Below are 21349 nucleotides of genomic sequence, written 5' to 3'. Positions count from 1 at the left end.
TTTTTTTTTTTTTTTACTTCAATCCTTCTAATGCAGTCTCTAGTACATGGTAGAAGCTTAATCAGTGTTTGAATGAATGAGGGAATTAAGAAAGTAAGTTTCTTTCTTGGATATTTTTTTTCTGTCTCTTTCTTTGGTTCATGACAAACACATGTATCATAAGGCAGATGAAGGAACAAAAGCATTAAGGGCAATCTCCCAAGATTCTAGAGTTGGTCATAAGTGTGTGTCTAGATCTGGCTTTTAGCCAGAACTTTACTTTCTTTTGAAGTTATGTTCACCTTTTTTTTTGTTTTGTTTTCAGGTCACCGATGTGACATTAATGTGTCAACTGAGGCTATGTATGCTGCAACCAGACGAGAAGGGTTCAATGATGTGGTGAGAGGAAGAATTCTCTCAGGAAACTTTTTTTTATTGAAAGAGTAAGATAATTTGTTTAGGTATTTCACCATTTTTTCTTGAAACCTTGAGAGTAAAGTAGAAGAATGACTATCAGGTTTTCTAAGTTTGGATACTTGCTAAAGAAGCAAAACCCTATTTAATTTGAATTAGAAAGCCCCCACTTATATCACTTTTGATTCCTGTTTATGTTAAAAGTAAATTTTAAAAATCCCCATCGAATTGTTATTTAAATGATTAGTACAAACTGAGCAGGAATTCCTGGTGGGTTCTAGCTCCCTATGGCTATTACTAGGAGTGCTGGTGACACAGTGGGTTAAGCTTTGGGATGTTGAGAGAAAGGTTAGTGAGTTGAATCTCCAAGCAGCTCTACAGGAGAAAGATGTGGCAGTCAGTTTCTGTAAAGGTATACAGCTTTGGAAACCATAAGGCACAGTTCTATTCTAGCCCCAAGGTCACTGTTAGAATGCTCTGAAGGACAGTGGGTTTGTTTTTTGTTTGACTGTTATTGAAGGAGTTATGGTAGTACCTCTTTGTCTAGTGTTCATAGAGTTTTCAAAAGCCTTTTATTTAGGAAGTGGACAGCCCATCCTGCTTCCTAGACTGTTTCAATCAGGCAACTCCACCAAAACCTGTCCACGATGGGAAACCCTTTGGGAGTTTGACATACTGATGGCAAAGATTTAGTATCAAAGCAACACCAAGTAATCACAGCACAGCAAACTGACAGACAAGTGCTGCACCACTTATAATAACATTCTTTCTAAACATGATCAATAGCAGAATTTTAAATACCAAGGCCCGACCACCAGATCCTCTTTGCTCTTACAGAGGCTTACCACCAAGCTGATTGTAAACAAGATCAGATACAGTTAATCAGCTTACACTTGATTGCTAACACAATTTAGAAATATCCAAATAGTTTACCCTGGTTTTCAGATAAATCACAAGAACTTACCCACCAGGATCCAACATCACCAAGCTACAGGCTTATTCAGAGGCAGGACTAGACCACATTTTAAATACAAAGGCCTGCCCACCAGATCCTATTTGCCCAAGAAGGGTGATTCAGCTCGGTGTGGAAATTATTGAACAATATCATTGATATCACATGCTAACAAAATACTGCTGAAGATCCTTCAAAAACAGCTGGAATAGTACATACATAGGGAATTGCCAGAAGTTCAAGTGGGATTTAGAAGAGGCCGTGGCATCAGGGATATCATCGCTGATGTCAGATGGATCCTGGCTGAAAGTAACAAACACCAGAATGTCTGTTTGTGCTTTATTGACTATGCAAAGGCATTTAACTGTATGGATCATGACAAGTTGTGGCTGACATTGTGAATCCCAGAGCACTTGATTGTGCTCATGAGGAATGTATACCTAGACCAGGAGGCTGTTGTGCGAATGGAGCAGGGGAGCACTGCATAGTTTGAAATTGGGAAGGGAGTGTGTCAGGGATATTTTCTGTCTCCATACTTGTTCAATCGATAATGATGTTGTTGTTGTTGTTATATGCCATCGAGTCGCTTGCAACTCATAGCGACCCTATGTACAACAGCCCTTAACTCTGCTCTATCCTATGCCAATTGCACTGCCTCTGACACACCCATCCCGATTACCCCAGTCACTGAATCAATCCACCTCATAGAGGGTCTTCCCCTCTTGCACTATCCCTCCACCCTCCCAAGCATGGTGTCCTTCTCCAAGGACCTATCCCTCCTTACAACATGTCCAAAGTATGTCAGACAAAGCCCCAGAATCCTTTCCGCCAAGAAGCAGCCTGGTTTAACCCTCTCCAGGATGAATCTCTTTGTTTTCTTAGAAATCCATGGTACAGGCAATACTCTTCTCCAGCACCACAGCTCAAAGGCATCAATTCTCCTTCTATCTTACCTAGTCATTGTCCAACTGTCTGATGCATAACAAGTAATTGCAAAGACCGTGGCCTGTATCAGACGCACCTTAGTCTCCAGAGTGACACTGTTGCTCTTCAGTACTTTGGAGAGGTCCCTGACAGCCGACTTTCCCATTGCAATACGTTTTTTTTATTTCCTGGCTACTGGTGCCAAGAGTGTTGACCGTGGAGCCAAGCAAACTAAAGTTGTTAACAATCTCAATCTCTTCACCATCCATCCTAATGCTGCCAATTGGTCCAGTGGTGAGAATCTTTGTCTTCTTGATATTGAGCCTCAATCCATACTGAAGGCTGCAGTCCTATATCATTGATTTCACATGCAAGCAAAGTTCTACTGAAGATTATCCAAAAATGACTGGAACAGCACATCAGCAGAGAACTGCCAGAAGTCCAGGCTGGGTTTAGAAGGGATCCTGGTACTAGGGATATTGTAGCTGATATTAGATGGCAGGGAATACCAGAAGAATTTCTATCTGTGTTTCATTGATTATCCAAAGGCGTTTGACTTGTGGATCATAACAAACTGTGGCTGACTTTGAGAAGAATGGAAATCCCAGAACACTTGATTGTGCTAATGTGAAACGTATACTTGAACCAAGAGGCAGTTGTTAGAACAGAACAGGCAAACACTGCATGTTTCAATCTATATGCTGAATAAATTATCCAAGAACCTGAACTCTGGAGAGGAGTGTGGCATCAGGATTGCAGGGAGACTTATCAGTAACCTGTGTTAATGCAGATGACACAACCTTGCTTGCTGAAAGTGAGGATTTGAAATACGTGTTGCAGAAGAACAAGCAGTGTAGCCTTCGGTATGGATTACATCTCAATATCAGGAAAATAAAGATTCTTACCACTGGACCAAGAGGTAGTGTCATGATGGTTGGAAAGGAGATTGAAACTATCAACAGGTTCATCTTACTTGGATCTACAATTAACATCTTTGGTACGAACAGTCAGGAAATAAGGAGATGCAATGCAATAGGGAAATTTGCAGTTAGGGACCTTTCCAAATTATTAAAGAGTAATGATGTCTGTTTGAGGACTAAGGTGTGTCTGATTCAGGCTATGGTCTTTCCTGTTACTTGCTGTATATCTGAGAGCTGGACTATGGATGACAGAAAAAGAATTGATGCCTTTGAGCTGTGGTGTTGGAGAAGAGCACTGAACATTCCGTGGACGGCCAAGAAAATGAATAGATATATCTTGGAGGGGGTGCAACCAGAGTGCTCTTTAGAGGCAAGAATGATGAGGCTTCACCTAACATACTTTGGAATATTGCTAGGAGGTGCTATTCCTTGGAAAAGGACCTGATGTTAGCAAGGGTGGAAGATATTTTGTTCATAGGGTCACTATGAGTTGCACTCGAACCTATGGCAACAACAACATGGTAGTACAGGAGTTAAAGGAGTCGGCTGCTAACAACTGAAAGGCCAGCAATTCATAGTCTTCTCCATCAGCTGCTCCACAGAAGAAAGATGTGGCTGTCTGCTTCTCTAAAGATATAGATATTGTTCTTATGTGCCATCAAGTCAACTATGACTAATGACGATCGCTGCATTGCTCTAACCCACTGTTGTAGTCAGTATGCCAATCCATCAGCTGCTCTGTAGGAGAAAGATGGGAATTCCCCTCCAGTGCAATTTATTGCCCCTGCAAACCTACTGGAGAATCGGCTGGGGGTTGGTTCCAACTTAAAGGCATACAACAACAACAAATATATGTATTTATTTATTTTTATGTGTGTGTGTGTGTGTGTGTGTGTATATATATATATACATACATACATATATACATATACATGTACTTAAATACATATATGTTTTTATACATTTAGGCAGATATTGTACCCACCCAGAGTCTCTTCCTGTCTTGCTGGCACTGGCCTCAGATGGGCCCTGCACCACAATTTTCATATGGCTGATTTGCTGATAGAGGTATAACTCTTACCTGTCAGTATGCTGTATTAGGAGAATGATTTGGACAGCTGCTTGGCTGACTGACTGGAAGACATCAGTGTTTGTTCCCATTCCTAAGAACGGTGATCCAATAGAATGTAGAAATTAATGAACAATGCCATTAATATCACATGTAATCTCCTGAGGATCATTCAGTAATGGCTAGAACAGTACATAAATAGGTAACTGGCAGACATTCAAGCTTGATTTAGAAGAGGCCATGGCTCCAAGAATATCATTGCTGATATGAGATGGATCCCAGCTGAAAATACCAGAAAAATGTATATCTGTGCTTTCTTGACTATACAAAAGCATTTGATTATGTGGATCATAACAAGCTATGGCTAACATTGAGAATGGGAATCCCAGAACTCTTAATTTGTTTATGTACAACCTATAACTAAACCAAAAGGCTATTGTCCGAACAGACCAAGGGAGCACAACGAAAGGTACACATCAGGACTGTATCCTTTCTCCCTACCCATTCACTCTATAAGCTGAGGAAATTATTTGAGAAGCTTAAGTCTATGAAGGAGAATGTGGCATCAGAATCAGAGGAAGACTCATCAGTAACCTTGATTATGCAAATAACACAGCCTTGCTTACACATGAAGCACTTGCTACAGAAGGTTAAACACTGCAGTCTTTAATGTGGATTGCATCTCACTGTCAAGAAAACAAAAACCCACACCACTGGACCTATAGGCAACATCATGATGGAAGGAGAAAGGATTAAGACTGTCAATGACTTTGTCTTACTTGAATCCACAGAGTACATATGGTACCAGCAGTCAGGAGATCAGGAGATGTAATGTAGTGGGAAAATCTGTAGTCAGGGACCTCTCCAAATTATTGAGGAGTAATGATGTCAATCTGAGAACTAAGGTGCACCTAATTCAGACCATGGTCTTTCAGCTACTTGCTATGCATCTGAGAGCTAGACAGTGACTAAGGATGGCAGTGTTAGAGAAGAGTGCTGAAGATCCTATGGAATGCCAAAAGAACAAACAGATATGTCTTGGAGAAGGTGCAGCCAGAGTGCTTCTGGGAGGCAAGGATAGGGAAGCTTTGTCTCACAAACTTTGAACATGTCACTAGAAGAAGTTATTCCTTGCAAAGGGACATCATGCTTGGGGAGGTCGAGGAACAGTGAAAAGAGAGGAAGACCCTCAACTAGGTGGGTTGACATGGTGACTGGAGCAGTAGGCTTGAGTGTGTCAGAGATTTTGAGAATGGCACAGGATAGGACAGTGTTCATATCAGTTGTTTATAGCTCACTATGAGTCATACTTGAACTTGACAGCAACCAACAACAACAAAAACAATTATTTTATAGCTGCTGCTTCTTGTTGAATACCATCGAGTTGGAACTGACCCATAGCTGACCCCCTAATGGGATATCAGAGGCAGTAAATTGCATGGGAGGAGATTGCCCATCTTTCTCCCATGGAGCACCTGGTGGATTTGAACTACCTGCCTCCGGGATTGCAGTGTGGGTTCTTTACCACTAGGCCTTCAGAGCTCCCTTTTATAGCTTAGGTGAATATATACTTAGGTGTATATATATATTTGCTTGTTTATAATTTGCTTCTATTAGTACAGCGCTCGTCTGTCAGCTTGCTGTTCTGGGGTGACTTGTGGGTTGTTGTGATGCTGGAAGCTATGTCACTGGTGTGTCAAATGCTATAAAGGTCACCAGGAAGCAGGATTACCATCCACTTCTGAAATAGCAGGCATTGGAAAACAACATAAACAATAGAGGAACGTTAGCTATAATATTAGCAGCAGAACTCAGATTGGAAGTCAATCAAAATGAGGAGAAACAACTGAACAGGTTTTAATAATTAGAATATTTATGTACATATGAATTTAGGAAAACTAGGAATTGTCAAATGAAATGAAACTAGTGAGCAGTGTCATTCTAGGCATCACTGAGCTGAGATGGACTGGTATTGGCCACTTTGAATGAGACAGTCACATGATATACTATGATAATAATGAAAACCAGAGGAAGAATGGTTGTTACATTCATAGTTGAAAAGACAATTTCAAGTTCTATCCTGAAGTACAATGTGGTGAGTGAAAGGATACTATCCATATACATACAAGGAAAACCTATTAATATAACTATTATTCAAATATACACACCAACAGCCTAAGACCAAAGAGGAAAAAATGAACCATTTTTTACCAAATTTTGCTGTTCAAAACTGCCCAAACATGCAGTTAACATGCATAATAATAATTGGTGACTGGAATGTAAAAATTGGAAACAATAAAGAAAGAATGACAGAAAATATTGACTTGCTTACAAAAACGAGGCTGGACATAAAATGATTGAACTTTGTATTTTCAATTTTTTCTTCATCACAAATACATTTTGGAAAAAATACAAAAGTGACTTTACACATGAACCTCACCTGATAAGCTGCATAGGAATCAGAATGACTACATCTGTGGAAGGAATCATGGAAGAACCTCAGTATCTGCAGTCAAAACCAGGCCAGGTGCTAGCTGTGGAACAAGACCATCAATTACTATTCACAAAGTTCAAATTATGGCTGAAGAAAATGAAAACAAGTCCGCAAGAACCCAAATATGAAAATAGATAGATAGATAGATAGATAGATAGATAGATAGATAGATAGAACACAAATATGACCTTGAGTCTATCCCACCTGAATTTCAAAATCATCTTAGAATAAGACTGAAGCATTGAACACCAGTGATCAACAATCAGAGACATTGTAGGATGAAATCAAGGATATCATCCATGAAGAGAGCAAAAGGTCATTGCAAAGACAGGAGAAAGAAAAAATGGAAATGAATGTCAGAAGAAATTCTGAAAATTACATTAGAGCTTCAAGAAGCCAAAACAAAGGGAAGATATATAATAAAAAAACGGAATATATGATTTCAGAGGACAGCTAGAGAAGACAAAGCAAAGTTTTATCATGAAATATGCAGAGAGCTGGAGTTAGGAAATGAAAAGAGAAGAACTCACACAGCATTTCTCAAGCTGAAAGCACTGAGAAACAAAACTTCAGGTTCCAAGAGCTCTGGTGGCCTAGTGGCAAGAAACAGCACTGCAATCCCAGAGGTATACTGTTCGAATCCACCAGATGCTTTGCTGGAGAAGGAGGGGCAATATCCTCCTATACCAGTCAGATTCCATTTGGCAGTATGCACACAAAATAATAAAATAAATAAATTTAAGAAAAACCCAACTTCGAATTGTTATACTTAGAACTTTGCTGTGGGCAAAATTTTGAGTGATCTTGTTGTTGATTTCCTTCGAGTCAAGCACGACTCAAAACAACCCTATGAACAAAAGGACTGAAGCCTCTCTACAACTATGACCATTTATCAAAGTTCATAGAGTTTCCAGAGGCATGTTTAGAAGGTGAATGCCACTCCTGCTTCCAAACCTGTCATAAAATGTTGAGTCACCTGTGATGCCATAGTGACCCTACATACTGCAGCTCTGAACCCTTCCTTCCCTGTCCTGAACCAGTCTCACTAATTCTGACCCAACAACCCCCATTGCCCCAGTCACTGTATCAATCCATCTCATCCGGGGTTGTCTTCTCCTGTGCTGTGTGTCCACCCTTCCGAGTATGATGTCCTTCTCCAAAGACCAATCTTTCCTGGCCATGTGCCCAAAGTAAGTGAGGTGGAACTTCAGAATCCTAGCCTTCAAGGAGAGACTTGGTTACACCCTCTCCAAGACACACTACCTATTTGTTTTCCTGGCAGTCAAGAGTTGTTCAAGACTCTTCTCCTGCACCACAACTTGAAGGCATTTATTCTTCTGTCATCCTTAGTCATTGTCCAACTCTCTGAAGCATAACAAATAATTGAGAAGACAATGGCCTGGATTAGGAACACCTTTGTATCTAGACTAACATCATTGCTCTTCAGCACTCTGGAGAGGTCCATGACAGATTTTCCCAATGCAGTTTCTCTTTTGATTTCCTGACGGCTGTTGATTGTGAATCTGAGCAAGCTGTAATTGCTAACAACCTCAATCTCTTCTTTATCTATTATGGTGTTATTATGGCCCAAAAGTATACCAAAAGTGGAGAGCATCTTTGTCTTCTTGATGTTAAGCCTCAATCCATAATGAGGTCTATATTCCTTGACCTTTTGCAGCAAGTGCTTCAGGTCTTCTTCAGTTTCAGCAAGCAAGGTTGTGTCATCTCCTTATCGTAGGTTGTTAATGAGTCTTCTTCCAATCTTTGTGTCAGACTCCTCCTCCTCCTAAAGGCCTGCCTCCTGAATGATCTGTTCTGCATACAGATTGAGAAGGTATGGGGACAGGATGCATCCCTGATGCACTCCTTTCCTTATTTTGAACTATGCAGTGTTTCCTTGTTTTGTTCTGAGGACTACTCCTTGGTCCAAGTATAAGTTTCATATAAGCTGATCAAGTGTTCTGAGATTCCCATTTTCTTCAAGGTTAGCCACAATTTATTGTGATCCACACAATCAAATGCCTTTGCATAGTCAATGAAACACAGATATACATTCTTCTAGTACTCTCTGCTCTCTGCCAGTATTCATCTAACATTGGCAGTAATATCCCTACTGCCACGACCTCTTCTAAACCCAGCTTAAATGATCTAGAAACCACTAAAAACTGATGGGAGGAATACAGAGTCACTGTACCAAAAAGAATTGGCTGGCACCAAAATATTTCAGGAAGTATCATATGCTCAAGGGCCAACTGTAATAAAGATATTCAAGCTGCACTGAAGGATTTGGCAATAAAATAAAGCCCAGGAATTAATGCAATACTAATTGACATGTTTCAAATAACAGATGTAACCTTGGACATACTTACCAGTTTGTGCCAAGAAATTTGGAAGACAGCTACCTGGACAACTGACTGGAAGATGTCCATATTTGTTCCCATTCCCAAAAAGGGTGATCCCACAGAATGTGGAACTAATCAAGCAATATAATGAATATTGCATGAAAGAAAAATATTGCTGAGGATTATTTTTTCAATTGCTAGAATAGTATATTCATAGAGAACTGCCAGAAGTTCACATTGAGTTTAGAAGAGGCCATGACACCAGGGCTATTATTGATGATAATGGATCCTTGCTGAAAGCAAAGAATACCAGAAGAATGTCTATTTATGTTTTATTGAATATGCAAAAGCGTTTGGCTATATGGATCACAAGACAATATGGCTAACATTGAGAAAAATGGGAATTCCAGAACACTTAGTTGTGCTCATGCAAAACCTAGACCTAGACCAAGTGGCTGTTGTGTGAACAGTGAAAGAAACATTACATGGTTTAAAATCATGAAAGGTGCATGTCAGAATTGTATCCTTTCTCCATACCTATTCAATCTATATGCTGAACAAATCATTCAAGAAGATGGACTATATGAAGAAGACTGGCATTAGGATTGGAGGAAGGCTTATCAACAGCTTGCGTTATGCAAACGATATAACTTTGCTTACTGAAACTGAAGAGGACTTGAAGCACTTGTTGCAGGAAATCAAAGACTAAGCTTTCAATTTGGATTATACCTCAACATAAAAATAAAACAACCTTCTTACAACTTGACTGGTAGGCAACATAGTGATAGATGGAGAAAAGATTTAAAACTGTCAGAGAATTCATCTTACTTGAATCCACAATCAGCACACTTGGTACCAGCAGTCAGGAGATCAGAAGAAATATTGAGAAAGTCTGCATTCAGGGACGTCTCCAAATTACTGAAGAGCAACAATGTCAGTTTGAAGACTAAGTTGTGCCTGATTCAGGCCATGGTCTTTCCAATCACTTGCTATGCATATGAGAGCTGCAGTGAATAAGGATGACAGAAGAATTGATACCTTTGAGGTGTGGTGTTGGAGAAATGTACTAAATATTCCATGGATTGCAAAAGAACAAACAAATATTTTGAAGTAGGAGCAGCCAAATTTTGCATTTGTAGGTTTTTAATCAAATTTTGGGAAATTTTGGTTGTTACTTCATCAAGTATTTTCCTGTCTTTCTAGGATCCCATTTGTTGTGTTGTTAAGTGCTGTTGAGTTGAGTTCAACTTATAGTGGCCCTATGAACAAAAGATCTGAACCCTGTTCTATTCTGTGCCTTCCTCACTTCCTGATACACAAGAACACATTGCAGCAGTCACTGTGTCAGTCCACCTGGGTGAGGGCCCTTCGCTGACCCTCCACCCCTCCTAACATCACGTCCCTTTCCAAGGAATATTCCCTTCTAGCAACATGCCCAAAGTATGTGAGACGAAACCTCATCATTCTTGCTTGCAAGGAGCACTTTGGCTGCACATTTTCTAAGACATATCTGTTTGTTCTTTTGGCCATCCATAGGATGTTCAGTGCTTTTCTCCAACACCACAGCTCAAAGGTATCCTTTTCTGCCATCCTTATTCATTGTCCAGCTCTCAGGTTTTTGTTTTAATTTAGTTAACAATCAGCTATGGGCTGGAAGTTTCTTGTTTAAGGACTCAATTTACATATATATTAATCTTATTTACATATATAGTAATTAATATAACAATAGTCAAATTAATCTTAATATAACTATAATTTTCTCGATAGTATTAATATTATTATAATTAATTATGTTCATAGTAATATATCAAGGCATTAATACACATGCTAATTTACATGTATATTAATATGATTAATCTTGTTTAAGCAATCAGGACCTGGTTGGCAGGCCTTTGTATTTAAGTCGGTTGGGGCCTTCCAGTTTGGAGCAGTTGGATTGTGGAGGGTAGGGTGTTTTGATTTGAGGTGTAAAATGTTTGGGCGTTTTTTATTTTTGTTAAAAATTAAGTGAAAGCTCATTGGCCATTTTGATTTTGTTAACAATCAGCTGTGAGCTGGAAGCCTCTTGTTTAAGGGCTCCATTTACACATATATATATTTATATAAATGGAGTCCTTAGACAAGAGGCTTCCAGCTCACAGCTGATCTTTAGAGAGGGACATCATGCTGGGTAGAGTAGAAGGACAGTGCAGGAGGGGAAGACCCTCAATGAGGTGGATTGATTCAGCGACTGGGGTAATTGGGATGGGTGTGTCATAGGCAATGAGATTGGCACAGGATAGAGCATGGTTTAGGGCTGCTGTACATAGGGTCGCTATGAGTCACAAACGACTCGATGGCACATAACAACAACAACATATGTGTGTGTGTGTGTGTATATGTATGTATATGTATACATGCTATGTAATATATACATGATATGTAATGTATACATGATATATAATTTTATATATATGTGTATATATAAGTATATATACATAAATATATGTTGCTCAGGCCTTACGTTGGGCTGTGAGTCGTCTATGACTTGACGGCACCTAACAACAACTATATATATATATATCTGATTAGTGCTGTCCTACTGATGCTTGCTTCTTCTCCTCACCTCTTATTTTTTCTTTGTGCCTTTTGTATTGTTCTAATCCTATCTTTAAAATTGTTGCTTTTTTCTTCTGCTATGTCAATCTGCAGCCAACCCCATCAAGTATATTTTTATATCATATTGAAGTATAAAGTAGGTTTTTAAAAAAATTCTTCAATTTTCTCATAACTCTATGTTTTTCTTTATTTCTTGTGCATACAGAATTTTTGTTGGGCTTGTTTTAGTATCAATGAAATAAAACTCTTCAATAGAAAGAGTATTAGGATGAGCCTCTGGTGACCTAATCCTAGTCCAACCTCTACACCTGCCTGTTTTTCATTACATTTGATTTTCTCTGAATGTGCTAGTTTATTGATGTTCCAAGGAAGTGTTAATATTTTGTGATTATATTTGTTGGGGTACATCTGTTAGTGAATTCTGATTGTATTCTAGATATACAGCTTTTTAAGATACACAGCACAGTTGAATAAAATTTCTTTTTATGTATTATAATAATCTTAGTAGTTCTACTCTTAAAGACTAAGAATTTAGTGGCTTATTACCAATCTTAATATGTGAAATTTGATTCAAAAAATAGTAAAAAATATCTTAAATTTATCTAATTTTTCCCCCCACAGAAACTATGAAAAGTATTTTGTCAAAGCACAGAAAGTGAGGCGCCTCATTGCTAATGATTTTATAAATGTTTTTAACTCTGGAGTTGATGTCTTGCTAACTCCTACAACTCTGAATGAGGCGGTACCATACTTGGAGTTCATCAAGGAAGACAACAGAACTCGAAGTGCCCAGGGTGATATTTTCACACAGGCGGTAAATATGGCAGGTGAGGATACCTCAAGAATGTTTTGTCTTTTTCAGATACATAAGCAGACCCCTGGTTTTCAACTTAAACTCTAGCTACACTGTTTCCTGGAAGCTTGTCCTTCTGGAATACTTAGAAATGTGAATGTGTGTGTGTGTGTGTGTGTGTGTGTGTGTGTGTGTGTGTGTGTGTTAATCATATTCTGCACCAGTATGTTTGTTCTGGACAGCCCCCTCTCAGCTATTAGCATGGCTTGAAAGAACTAAGAAATTATGAATAAAGGCCGAATTGCTTTTTTTGTAGGATGGTTTCATACCTCACAGTTATGTTCCAAGTTTTTAAAATTTTTTTAAGTGGGTTTGGTTTGGTTTTTTTTACATTGTTTAGTCTACTTCCTTTAGGCATTCTTTTAAGGTAGGTCTTCTAAGCAATAAATATTTTTTAGCATTCTTTTTCCTGAAAATGTCATAATTTCCCTTTTATTTTTAAAGGACATTTTTGCTACATATAGGATTTTGGTTTAATAGTTTTTTTTCTTTAGAACCTAAAATACTTTACTGTCCTTCATGATTTCTGATAAATTCTCTGCCTTTTTAAATTTATTTTTTGGTGTTGTGTTTGTGTGTGTGTGTGTGTGTGTGTGTGTGTGTGTACCATCAGGTTGGATCCAACTGGCACAGGAGGAGATTGCCCCTCCTTTTCCGGTGGAGCATCTGGTGGATTAGATGAATTTGTTATAATATCCCACTCATCTCGATTTATCTCTTCCTGATTGGGTTGAGTTAAACATTTTTGGCAGAAATTCTGTATACTCTTCACATCAGGAAATAGTTAATGTTAGTTAGTCTCACTTGGAAAGCTGTTCAATGGGTAAAGAGGTAATTACTGGATTCTTTAAATCAGTATTTAAAAATATAGACTTTTTGTTTGTCATTTAAAAGCCACTTGTGAAATGATACTTTTGACCTGTGAATATTCAGTTCCATAATAATCTTGTACTTACTTTTAGCATTCATTGATTATTCTTACTTGATTCAGTTATTACTATGGAATTGCAAAATGCTACCTCTTCTAATGCTCTCCTTCCTTCTACTTTTTTTAGCTAGGTAGCAAACAGACTCAAACTTACTGACATAGAGTTAGAACCAACTCATAGCTGACCTCCCAGAGATTTTCAGAAGGCATAAATTGCACAGGGGACTGCTCATCTTTCTCTTACAGAGCAGCAGGTGGATTCAAACAACCAGAAAAACTACATCTTTGGGTCGGCAGCGCTACTTCTTGCAAACTATACCCCTGTGGAGTCTTGTACGTGAGAGGTTGTTTAAAGAATTATTAGACTATAATAACTTGGTACTTCCTGAAATTTTTCAGTGTCAATCAAGTCTTTTTGGTACAGTGAGTCTGTGGATTCCCTCCATCTTCTTTTAATGCTTTCTGGGTCATTCAATATATTGCTCATAGCATCTTTCAGTATTGCAACTTGAGGCTTAAATTTGTTTTTCAGTTCTCTTAGTTTGAGAGACTTAACTTTGTTTTTTCAGTTCTCTCAGCCTGAGAAATGCAGAGCGAGTTCTTCCCTTTTTTATTTTCCAACTCTAGGTCTCTGCACATTTCATTATAATACTTGGCTTTGTCCATTTGAGTTGCCCTGCTGCCCTTTGAAATCTGTCCTGCTCTTTTGCTTTGTCATGTTTTCCTTTGAAATTATTGAGGAGTAAAGATGTCAATTTGAGGACTAAGGTGTGTCTGATTCAGGCCATGGTTTTTCCAAGCTGGACAGAATAGGGATGACAGAAGAAGAATTGATGCCTTTCAGCTGTGGTATTAGAGAAGAACACTGAGAGAGGGACAGCTGGAGTGCTCTTTGAAGGCAAGGGTGATGAGGCTTCACCTCTCATACTTTGGGCATGTTGCTAGGAGGAGCTGTTCCTTGGAGAGGGTCATGATGGTTGGGAGGGGGAAGGTTTGGCGAAGCAGAGGAAGACCCTCAACCAGATGTGTTTACACAGTGACTGCCGCAATGAGCTTTAGTGTGTCAGGAAGTCTGAAGATAGCACAGGATAAGACAAGGTTCAGATACATTGACAAGGTTCAGATACATTGTTCATAGGGTTGCTATGAGTTGTACTCAACTTTACGGCACCTGACAACAACACTAGAATATAAGAAATTACTGTTGTAATACTTTGGTGCTCAAATTGTCCAATAGGAGTTTTCTTTAAGTTGTACCTGTCCTTTAATCTTTGAAAATGTGCTTATAATTGTCCCTGGTTTGTTTCCTGTGTTCTCTGCACCAAACCTAAAATTAAAACTATGTTAAACTACTATTCCTCACCTAACAGATTAACAAAACTTCAGAAGCTCAAGAACATGCTCTGTGGGACAGGCTATAAGGAAATAAATCGTTTTGCTGTTGCTGGTAGGAATTCAATGTGGTAGAACTTCTTTGGAGAGGAATTTGGCAATATCTTATTACATATGCCCTTATCCTTTGATAAAGCAATCCCTTTCATCTGAGAAACTCCCAAGAATACCAAGAAACATCTATATATTCTTCACTGAAGCATTGGAATCAATCTGAATGCCCAATTATAGGCCACTGGTTGAACTATAGTACAATTGCATAATAGGGTATTAAGAAACTATTGCTAAACAATGAAGAAAAGATCTGTAAATTGATATATATGGTGATTTCTAGTATATATTGTTAAGTGAACTAAATAGGTATGAAGCATATACATGGTATAATATTTTTATGATTTTTAACACTTTATACTTTCTTGTACCTACTAGCTCTTAAAAGTAGAAGAGACCTTTGCCTCTTAGGAGGGAAAATTAATAATCTAATAAGTTTCTTTCTTTTCTTCAGGATTGCCAGCAGTAAGCATTCCTATGGCCCTCTCCAGCCAAGGATTGCCGATCGGACTACAATTTATTGGACGTGCATTTTGTGATCAGCAGCTTCTTACAGTTGCCAAATGGTTTGAAAAGCAAGTACAATTTCCTGTTATTCAACTTCAAGAACTAATGAATGACTCTTCCACAATATTTGCAAATGAAAAGCTAGCGTCTATTTCTCTGAAACAGTAGTAAGAAAAACACTGCAAGTTAAATCATCTAAGATTTGAGAAGTTGAATAATTTGGCTAAATTCTTATAATTGCATTCATTGTCACCATAGACATTCCTTCCAAGGGCTTTTTAAAAAATCGGTGAGGTACAAGTTAAATTATAAATAATCTTTAAAAAACCAACATACTACATGTTCTTGAAGACGAATACATGCAGCAAAATTGTTCACTAAAAAAACAAAACCCCTAAAGTTTGTGATTAAATTAAGATTAGGGGAAAACTAGCTAAAACTTGGACATTTTTGTAACTCCAGTATTAACTGGTGCCTCCAGAACTAACCTGGACAGCCCTGGCAGACGTCAGCTCAGCATATGGCTGAGTCAGCCTCTCAGGATGCACAGAAGCATAGTGGAAATGTTAGCTTCTTGGTACTGAGAAAACAGGTGGAAAAGAAGCTCTGAGCTCAGGAGGAAGTGCAACCTTCCAGCACCCAAAGATATGCAAAGCTGGGGAGACGCCTGTAGAGAGGAGCCCAGTGCAGGTGTTCCTTTTATCTCCTTAAAAATAGAACTGAAATGACTGAAGACTTTAGTTTTTTCATTTCCTGCGGAAAGTGACTTTCCCAGACACCCTTCCCTGTGATTCAGAACAACCTCCATGTTACACTGAGTTCAGGTGAACTGATTGATGCCATGGTAACACTTGCTAAAACCTAACAGGCCTTATTGGACTTGAAGCATGGAGGGTGGGAAGGGTGGTTTCGGTGAGACGGGTTGGATGTACAGAAAAGAAACTTGCAAACCTTGGTAGTGATTTGCTGAGGACACCATAAAAATAAGGCCTGTGGCAAGCATCCATTCCCGACTCCAGAGTCTCACTTTTGATAGCTCTCTTACTTTATTTCCAAGTGCTCCCTGTTTTGTCCTCCTGGGTCAAAGTAATGAAGATCTGTATTCTGTGTTCAATACTTGTGGTAGTCTAAGGAAGATCATAGTTTTACACACGACAGGATTTCATGGCAACTCAGAAAGGGTGAGCCTAGTTGCAAACTGCAAGAATGTAATCAGTGCCACTGATTTGTATATATAGAATCTTAAACTGATACATGCTTTGCTGTGCATTTTTCAGCAACAGCAGCAAAATTAATTTAGAGGAAAAGATGTTAAAAAATAAAAAGATTTCATGGAAGCTCTGATGGCCTAGTCCTTAGAAATACGTGCTGCTAACCCAAATGTGGTGCCTCTCTGTAGTTCAAATCCACCAGGGACTCCATGAGAGAAAGATGGGCAGTGTCCTCCCAGGTGATAGACAGCCTCCAGAAACCAGCTGAAGTGTCAGCTGTGAGTCAATTCAACTCACTGGCAATGACCTGAGTTTAGGACTTTGTAAGGAGCATGTGTGGCGTTATCTGTAGGGAGTTGTGTTGCTAACCCAAAAGGCTGCACCTCTCTAGAGCTTCAACCATAGTTTCTCTGTGGGAGAAAGATGAGCACTCTTCTCCCGTGTGATTTACAGCCTCAAATACCTGCTGGAGGGTCAGCTATTAATCTGCTTTGACTCAATTGCAATGAGGTGAGTTTGATGATGAGATTTCTTAAAGGGATCTCTGGTGGTATAGTACATAGAAAGTTGTGCTGTGGATTTCTGGAGGTTTGAATCTACTATCACGTAGGCAGGAGAAAGATGGGCAGTTTCCTACCATTATGATTTATAGCCTTAGAAACCCAGTAGAGGGTCAGCATAAATCAGAAACAACGAATAAGCAGTGAGTTTGAGGGGTTTGGTTAAAGATTTCATGGTGAATTTGTCTTTCACTGTGACACTATTGATATCAAATGTTGGTCAAGAGTTCAGTGTTATACAGATGACACAACCCTGCTTGCTGAAACTGAAGAGGACCTGAAGTACCTGCTGCAGAGGGTCAAGGACTGCAGCCTCCAATATGGATTGAGGCTCAATGTCAAGAAGACAAAGATTCTCACCACTGGACCAATTGGCAGCATCAGGATGGATGGTGAAGAGATTGAGATTGTACACAGCTTTAGTTTACTTGGCTCCATAGTCAACAGTCTCGGCACCAGCAGCCAGGAAATTAAAAGGCGCATTGCCATGGGAAAGTCTGCTGTTAGGGACCTCTCCAAAGTACTGAAGAGCAATGGTGTCTCTCTGGAGACTAAGGTGCATTTGATACAGGCCATGGTCTTCGCAATCACTTGTTATGCATCAGAGAGTTGGACAATGACCAAAGAGGATAGAAGGAGAATTGATGCCTTTGAGCTGTGGTGCTGGAGAAGAGTACTGAGAATACCATGGACTGTTAGGAAAACAAACAGATTTGTCCTGGAAAGGGTTAAACCGGGTGGCTCCTTGGAGGCAAGGATTCTGAGGCTCCGTCTAACATACTTTGGACATATTGTGAGGAGAGACCGGTCCTTGGAGAAGGACATCATGCTTGGGAGGGTGGAGGGACAGCGCAGGAGGGGACAGCCCTCTATGAGGTGGATTGATTCAGTGACTGGGATAATCGGGATGGGAGTGTCAGAGACAGTGCAATTGGCACAGGACAGAGCAGAGTTTAGGGCTGTTGTATATAGGGTCGCTTTGAGTCACAAGCGACTCGATGGTACCTAACAACAACAACAGTGGTTTTGGTTTTTTTGTTTGTTTGTTTGTTTTTTTAACAACAGCAGTGTTGATTAGCATAACAAGTTTCTCTTTGAAGGCTAGGATTTTGAAGCTCTGTCTCACATACATTGGGCCCATGGCAACATGGCAACGATGGACTAATTCTTGGAGAAGGACTTCATGCTCGGAAGGGTGGAGGGTCAGCACAGGAGAGGAAGACCCCAGTGAGATGGATTGATACAGTAACTGGGGCAATAGGGATAAGTGTGTTGGACTCAGTGAGACTGGCTCAGGACAGGGAAGGCTTCAAAGCTGTTGTTTATAGATAGGGTCGCTATGAGTCGCAAGTGACTCCACGGCACATACAACACTTGTGTTGATGAAGAAAGAGGAGCGAAATTATTTAATAAATGAACCATTTTTAAACAAAAAAAATCTTTACTGGATACATAAGGGAAAAATAACTAAAAAGAACAGAACCTCAGGGGTTTTACGCTGTAGGTATTTAACCTTCCTGTGTGTGCACATTATAAAACCACATTAAAAGATTACATTTACCTTTCATTAGTAGTTTTATCTCCTCCCTGAGGTCCTCCTACTCCCAATCACAAAATCCATTAAAATTTACAGGAAGCTTGATGTGCCAAACCAGCCAGTATTAAACATTTTTATTCTGAATTCCTGATAGAGAAAGAGATCCAGAAGTGATAGATTTAAATATCTAAATTACAATAAGAAGAAACCATCTGAGTTGCTAAAGGAGATGGTGTAATGTGAAAAACAAGGAAAAAAGTATTTGGCCATCAATTTTTTTTAAGTGTTTATAATTTGAAATAGATGTTTTTGAGAACATCTATTGTCTTGTACCTCAATCTCTACTTGAACCGCCCTAATGATTTGAACCTGGAACTAGAGAAGTGAAACACCAGTTAATGTTCTCACACAGTGCCCAACTAGCATGAAATAATACTTAATTTGGTTTCCTTTCTCCTCCAAATTTACCCTAAATCTAATAGATTTCATTGAGCTGAGCTGGTTTCTGGGAACTTTAGTGACAAGTAGTTTGTGTTTTAGCTAATTAAACCTTGCAGTTATTAGCAACAGCACTACTAGAGAAGGACACCTCTGAAAGGCGAAAGTGGCTGCTAGCATAAGATGAGTCTCTTGATAAGATGAAGAAAAACAAGAAAGCCAAGTAAAAGAACAACAAGAACATTGCCAGAGTAACAAAATGTGATGAGACCATGAAAGTTGGCACACTGACGCCCCGCAGAGCCAAGGAGCAAGTGGGAAAACCAGTGTTTCATGTTGACGTAACTTAAAACATTGAGTATGTTATCAAGAAACCACTTGAAAGTAGGAAGGCAAATGCTCTCTTTGAATTGAGCAAGGGACCCATGTTATCTAGCAGGCCAAAGGAATGCGGACCATCTAAAAAAAGACTGGTACAGAAGAGGAGCTTCTAATGCTTCCTGTTAAGAAAGAACCTACACTTTCTGATACAAACAAGAAGTTGTTATGTGCTGTCAAGTCACCTGCAACTCACAGCAACCCTATATACAAGACCTAAACTCTGTTCTATCCTATACCAATCTTACTATCTCTGACCCACCTACCCCCATTACCCCAGTCACTGAATCAATCCATCTCATCTAGGGTTTTTCTCTCCTGTGCTGTCCCTCCAATTTCCCAATCATCCCTAAAGACTAATTCTCCTTGCAACATGTCCAGAATATATCAGATAGAGCTTCAGAATCCTTGCCTCCCAGGAGCATCCTGGCTTCATCCTTTCTAGGACAAACCTGTTTGTTCTCCTTGCATTTCATAGCAGTTCATGGTATATTCAATACTCTTCTCCAGCACCACAGCTCAAAGGCATCAATTCTCCTTCTATCCTCCCTAGTCAATGAAGTAGCTTTAAAATTTTAGACCAGAATCTGGTGGTGAAATATGGCCTACCAATAAGTGGACCTTAGGGATTCTATAAGCTGTCTATCACATACTATTTCATTCGAAGCAAGGGAACAAGCTAATGGAATTTTAAAAACAGGTTTCATTACAAAGTTTCTTTAACTATTTTACATCTCCTTCCCATTCCTCAAACGTTTGATTATCTACAACAAAGCAAAATGTCTGTTAACTGTGCAAGCCTAGGGTTAAATGTATTCTTTGTGTTTAGAAGCACCAGAGGAGAGTGTAAGATGTAAGGCTTTCCTCTGTTATTTCATAATGTAGCAGTGTGTACAGTAGAACAGAAACCTGAAAATTTAATAAAGCCAAATAACATAGGGGGAAATAGCCACGATTCAATAAATGTAATAATTACAAAAATATCACAGGGGCCTTTTTATTTCTTAATACTTCAGTTAACTAGAAATCCAAAAGGATGTTAAGTGTTTTGTTTAAAATGCAGGATGACAATGGCATTAAATAATTTAAATTAGACGTTTAAATAAAATCAAGGCAAACAGATAAAATGTAGGGATCTTTTATGTGCCTGTCAAGGTTAACAACAACAGTCAAGGTTCTGTACAGATGCTTAATGCTATACAGTGAGAAATTTCTCAGTAGTCTTCTTAAGGAATCTATTGTAGAGCAACTGAAGCTTCAGTGTCAATACCACCATTTACAAGTTAAACAGCCTACTCAGTTATGGCCTACTGGATAATACTGGGTAAGGAATTGCACTGACAACCCCAAGGGGTGTGGGTGGTTCAAATCTATGAGCTGCTCCATTCCCTTGCTATTTATAATCTCTGAAAATGTGCTACAGGAAGATATGAGTCAGGCCTGACTTGATGGCACATAACAACATAGCCTAGCCGACCTTCAGTATTCTGTGTAAAATGTAGTTTTAGAGGATTCCATATGAATGGTACTGGGAGACTGAAATGTACATCAGAATATATATTGAAATAGAACTCTGACCGACAGCCTACAGCAACCAGGCTGAGAAGCCAAACCACAAACTCCATGAACCAGTTCATGAAACCAAACCACGCCTTTATTAATAGCTGTCCACCCAGACACAAGCAGCGGGTTATGAACAAAAGTTTTTCTCATTTTTGCCTCCCTTTCCAACTTAGAACCAATTGGAAATAGCCAGATATGCTGCCAAAAGAATAAACATGATTTGGACAAGAGTGGAGCCA

General features: G+C 39.2%; 1 protein-coding gene across 1 annotated transcript in view; it reads left to right on the top strand.

Annotated features, from left to right (window-relative positions):
- The window catches only part of QRSL1 (glutaminyl-tRNA synthase (glutamine-hydrolyzing)-like 1), a 43674-nt gene extending 28083 nt beyond the window's left edge, over positions 1-15591 (top strand). The window contains exons 9-11 of the mRNA XM_006881176.1: positions 305-422; positions 12314-12519; positions 15371-15591. Of these exons, the coding sequence (XP_006881238.1) occupies positions 305-422; positions 12314-12519; positions 15371-15591 (545 nt within the window). The remainder of the gene's footprint in view (positions 1-304; positions 423-12313; positions 12520-15370) is intronic.
- The last annotated feature ends 5758 nt before the right edge of the window (positions 15592-21349 follow it).

This window comes from Elephantulus edwardii, unplaced genomic scaffold, assembly GCF_000299155.1.
Source record: "Elephantulus edwardii isolate Elephantulus edwardi_28Jun2011 unplaced genomic scaffold, EleEdw1.0 scaffold00013, whole genome shotgun sequence".
Taxonomy (NCBI): Eukaryota; Metazoa; Chordata; class Mammalia; order Macroscelidea; family Macroscelididae; genus Elephantulus; species Elephantulus edwardii.
This window is presented reverse-complemented; position numbering and strand designations above follow the sequence as displayed.